At 65.3% G+C, this 4167-nt stretch overlaps 2 protein-coding genes across 2 annotated transcripts in view; one reads left to right on the forward strand and one right to left on the reverse strand.

Annotated features, from left to right (window-relative positions):
- Nucleotides 1-1039: 1039 nt before the first annotated feature.
- On the reverse strand, nt 1040-2320 carry EMIHUDRAFT_244145 (hypothetical protein; the record flags this gene model as incomplete). Its single annotated transcript, XM_005769663.1, has 6 exons — nt 1040-1070; nt 1384-1646; nt 1755-1793; nt 1878-1903; nt 1978-2025; nt 2122-2320. 6 exons carry the CDS (start codon nt 2318-2320, stop codon nt 1040-1042), a joined length of 606 nt encoding a protein of 201 aa, XP_005769720.1.
- A 527-nt stretch (nt 2321-2847) lies between these two features.
- Nucleotides 2848-4167, forward strand: part of EMIHUDRAFT_118597 (hypothetical protein) — a gene marked incomplete at both ends in the record, with an annotated part of 1928 nt that continues 608 nt past the window's right edge. The window contains 2 exons of the mRNA XM_005769664.1: nt 2848-3879; nt 4074-4109. Of these exons, the coding sequence (XP_005769721.1) occupies nt 2848-3879; nt 4074-4109 (1068 nt within the window). The remainder of the gene's footprint in view (nt 3880-4073; nt 4110-4167) is intronic.

The raw sequence follows: 4167 nt of genomic DNA on the forward strand, positions 1-4167 counted from the left end.
CCGTCGCCGTCTGCAGCAGAGCTCAAGCCGCCGCAAGCCGGGAGGGCGGAAGCGACCGAGGAGAGCCCATGCTGCGCGGCGAAGGCGGCGACACGCGCCCCGTCGGGAGGGTCCGAGCAGGCGCCTGGACAGGGGAGATGCAGCCGAGATGCTAGCCGAGATGCAGCCAAGATGCAGCCGAGATGCAGCCGAGATGCAGCCGAGATGCAGCCGAGGTGTAGCGGCGGGAGGGTGCAGCAGGCGCCGCGTGTCGTGACGCAGAGAGCGCCGGTGAGGCAGCCATACTGCGCCGCCTCGGCCAGGTCTGCTCCAGAGACGAAGCAAGCGAGCAGGCCAGCCTGGCCAGGCGTCCAACTCGTTCATGAATAATGAAGTAAACATTAATTGACTAGTCATGGCGCGGGCGGGGCCTTGAAGGCGTCGCCAGCGCCCACCGCGTCGCGAGCGACGACCGGCGGAGCGGAGACAGCTCTCGTCTCCACCGACCGCCCGCCGACAAGCGCCTACACCTCGGGATAGATCTCGTGTACATCTCGGGATAGATCTCGGGTCGACCGACCGCCGGCCGTCGCGCCCCGTATCTCGGGTATATCTCGCGTGTATCTCGCGTATATCTCGCGTATATCTCGGGTTTATCTCGGGTGTATCTCGGGTATATCTCGGGTACATCTCGGGTATATCTCGCCCCGTCCCGCCCGCGCGTGATGACGACGCTGCCGCCGACCTGCCGCGACAGCTAATTAGTGTTTACCTGCCGCGACCCAGGCGAGAGCTTATTAAAGAGTAATCAGTCTTGCTTTACCTGCTGCGACAGCCGGGCGAGAGCTAATTAATTTTTCAGCAGTCATTAGCGAATCATTAATTAACTAAATGCATTCATTTACCTGCCGCGACAGCCGGGCGAGAGCTGATTAATTATTAGTGTTCACTAATTTACCTGCCGCGACAGCCGGGCGAGAGCTAATTAATTATTAGTGTTCACTAATTTACCTGCCGCGACAGCCGGGCGAGAGCTAATTAATTATTAGTGTTCACTAATTTACCTGCCGTGACAGCCGGGCGAGGGCGGCCTCGACGTCGCCGGCCGGCACGCCCGCGACGGCGCACGCCTCGAGCTCGTTCATTAATCACTAATAGGTAGGGTTAATTAATTATTAGTCACGCCCGCGACGGCGCACGCCTCGAGCTCGTTCGGTGTGAAGAGGTCGAGCAGCGGCAAGAGGACCTGTGTGCATCTCAGAGCTAATTAATTATTAAGAGGCGCTGCTCACACCTCTTCGCGGAGATCCGGCAGAGGCAAGAGTGCGTCCCACAAGCCGTCGACGGCGCCTGTTCACAGCCAGAGGCGTGAAGAAGTCTAGCGGCGGCAAGAGAGCATCGCACAGGCCGTCCACGGCGCCCCACTGTCCGCTCGCGTCGTTGTTAGTGTCGAGGCTTGTCGTGGCGCCAACCTCTCGCGCCGCCAGCAGCAGCCGAGGGAGAGTCTTCCGCAGCGCCGCGCAGGAGAAGTAGCCCGCGCAGTGGACATGGCAAGGCCCCAACCGCCGGAGCAAGGCGGCGCCGTCGGCGACGAGGGCGGACGCGTCAAAGGCGTCCGAGACGCCGAAGTGGGAGCAGAAGGCGCGGTCGTCTGGGCCGGAGAGGACCTGTGCTGCGTGCCCGAGATTAGCCGAGATCACCCGAGATCACCCGAGATACCCGATCCTCGGACTATGCAGACGCCGTAATCTCGGGTAATCTCGGGTAATCTGGACCATGCAGACGCCGGTCGGCGCGTCCTCGTCCGAGTCCGCCTGAAGGAGCGCGTTGCAATGTCGAAGCGTCTAGCCGGGCAATGTCGAAGCAGGGCAGTGCCGAAGCGTCTAGCCGGCATCCACCGCTACGTCCCAGGCCAGTGTTAAGCCTGCCCGGGAAGCACACATCATTTGGTGGCAGGTGTCTACAACAGTCCCGAACGCGCCTCGATCAGCCGAACACCCAGCGAGTCGAGGTGGACGCGCAGCAAGTCGCCAAACGCATCGCGGCCTGGGCCAGAGATGAACCGTGTGAGAGGAGGAGAGTCGATCCGCCTGTCGAGTCGGTGGTGTCCGTGTGAAGTCGGACTGCGTGGAAGCGGCTCACCGATGCCCGAGTAGAGAGCGGTGTCGCCTCGGAGCCGCTGCAGGTTGCAGGCGACGTTGAGCGCGGCTCCGCCTGGCTGGGCTAGGATCCGCTCTGGCGAGACGACGTTGCGGCCCCACTCTGGGAGGCGCGGCAGTGGGCCGGCGTTGACGTCGCAGAAGGAGTCGCCGACGACGAGGATGGTGCGGCGTTTGCGCATGCTGCTGTGGTGGCGATGCCCAGCGCAAAGCCTGTGCTTTCGGCCCGTGCTTGACGACGTGCGCTTGCGGACAAAAAGGGAGAGGGAAGCGACCGCGGCTTCGGTTCGCGCGGCTTCGGTTCGCCTGCAACCGGACAGACCACTGCGGGTCGCGGCCACGAAAGGTGTGCAGACCCCAGTTCCGGCGGACGCAGCGAGCGTCGGGACTCCGTCCCAGCAGACGAAGTCTTCCTCGTGGGCTCCACGGCCCGGATCGCGAGCTCGATCGATACGCGACGCGCTCGGCCTCCGCTGGCGGCTGCCGCAAGAGCGGCTGGCTCACGGCAGCGTCTCGCCGGTTGCCGGATAGGAGAGTACAGAACGTCTAGTGTAAAGAAAGAAAACAAAGACGCAAGGGAGGGATGGGAGGACGGCACGCCGCCACCACACAGGGATTTTAAGGCCAGTGTCGTGAGGGAGTTTCGGTGTAAAATTCTTTTCCACCTGTGTCCTTGTCAAAGTCGATCGCCTTCCACAGGGATCCCTACATGGGCTGCTTCTCCAGCCGCGTCGAGGCCCCGACCGAGGAGCTGCCCGGCCCTCCCGCCGTCGAACTCGACGCCCCGACGCCCGCCGACACCGCCGCGCCGACGCAGCCGGCCGCCGCCCTCCCCTCCGCCACCGATCTCGGCGTGAGCGAGGAGAAGCTGGAGCTGTGGCGCAAGAAGGGCGGCGGCGACCTCGAGCCGGTCCTCGCGAGCGGCGCCGTCGCCCTCCTCGACGCGCAGTGGATCATCAGCCACGCCGAGGCGGGGGGCGTCCTCGCCCACCGCCAGGCGCTGCCCAAAGAGGCCTTCCTCTCCCTCGCCGACCTTGTCGAGGCGACCGGCAAGGCGGGCTGGCTTCCCGTCGCCGCGCTCTCCTACCCGTGGCTGACCAAGGACCACCCCGACCCGCGCGGAGCCAACCTCGCCCGCGTCGCGAGGGCGCTCAAGGCCCTGCTCAGCCGTCCCGACCTCATCCCGCGGCTCGGCGTCTTCTGGGACTTCGGCTCGCTGCACCAGCACCCCGACCCCCCCAACGGCGTCCTGCGCACCGAGGAGCAGAACGCGCTCTTCAAGGAGGGACTGGGCTGCCTCGGCACGCTCTACTCCCACAAGTACACACGCGTGCTGCGGCTGACCTCCTTCCCGGACGGCCACAAGGCGGAGGACCCGGCCGAGGGCACCAACGTGGCCAAGTACTTTGACCGCGGCTGGTGCTTCACGGAGCAGAGCTGGGCTGGCCTGACAAAGGCTGGCTTCCTCTCGCTCGACCTCGGCAAGATGCGCGCCGGCACGGAGTACGACTGCTACAGCCTCGCCATCGACTGCACCCAGGACGGCGGCCGGCGCCCTCCGCTGCTGCCGTCTGCCTTCGCGGCGGAGCTGGAGTCGAAGAGCTTCACCAACGGCAAGGACGACAAGCCGCTGGTGAAGCGGCTGTACGAGGCCGCCTTCAAGGAGCAGTTTGGCAAGGCGACCAAGCTGGTCTACTACAACCTCGGCTGGGGCGACGCGGAGGCGGCGCAGCTGGCGGAGGTCTTCGCGAGCGGGGCAGCGCCGCGGCTCGAGAGGCTCTTTCTCGACCACAACAAGATTGGCGACGAGGGCTGCATGGCGCTGGCCGCCGCCCTCAAGGAGGGGGCCGCCCCGAGCTTGAAGGCGCGAGACGCCCCCCTCGCCACACGCCCCTCCCCCCGCCTAATGCTCATCGCACCTCCCCTCGCGTGCAGGCGCTCTTCGTGGACAACAAGAAGCAGCCTGAGCTGGTGGCCGTGTGCGAGGAGCGCGGCATCGAGCTGCGCTGAGCCTCTCCAGCCCCGGCCG

Source organism: Emiliania huxleyi (genome assembly GCF_000372725.1).
Source record: "Emiliania huxleyi CCMP1516 unplaced genomic scaffold EMIHUscaffold_411, whole genome shotgun sequence".
In the NCBI taxonomy this organism is placed as follows: Eukaryota; Haptophyta; order Isochrysidales; family Noelaerhabdaceae; genus Emiliania; species Emiliania huxleyi.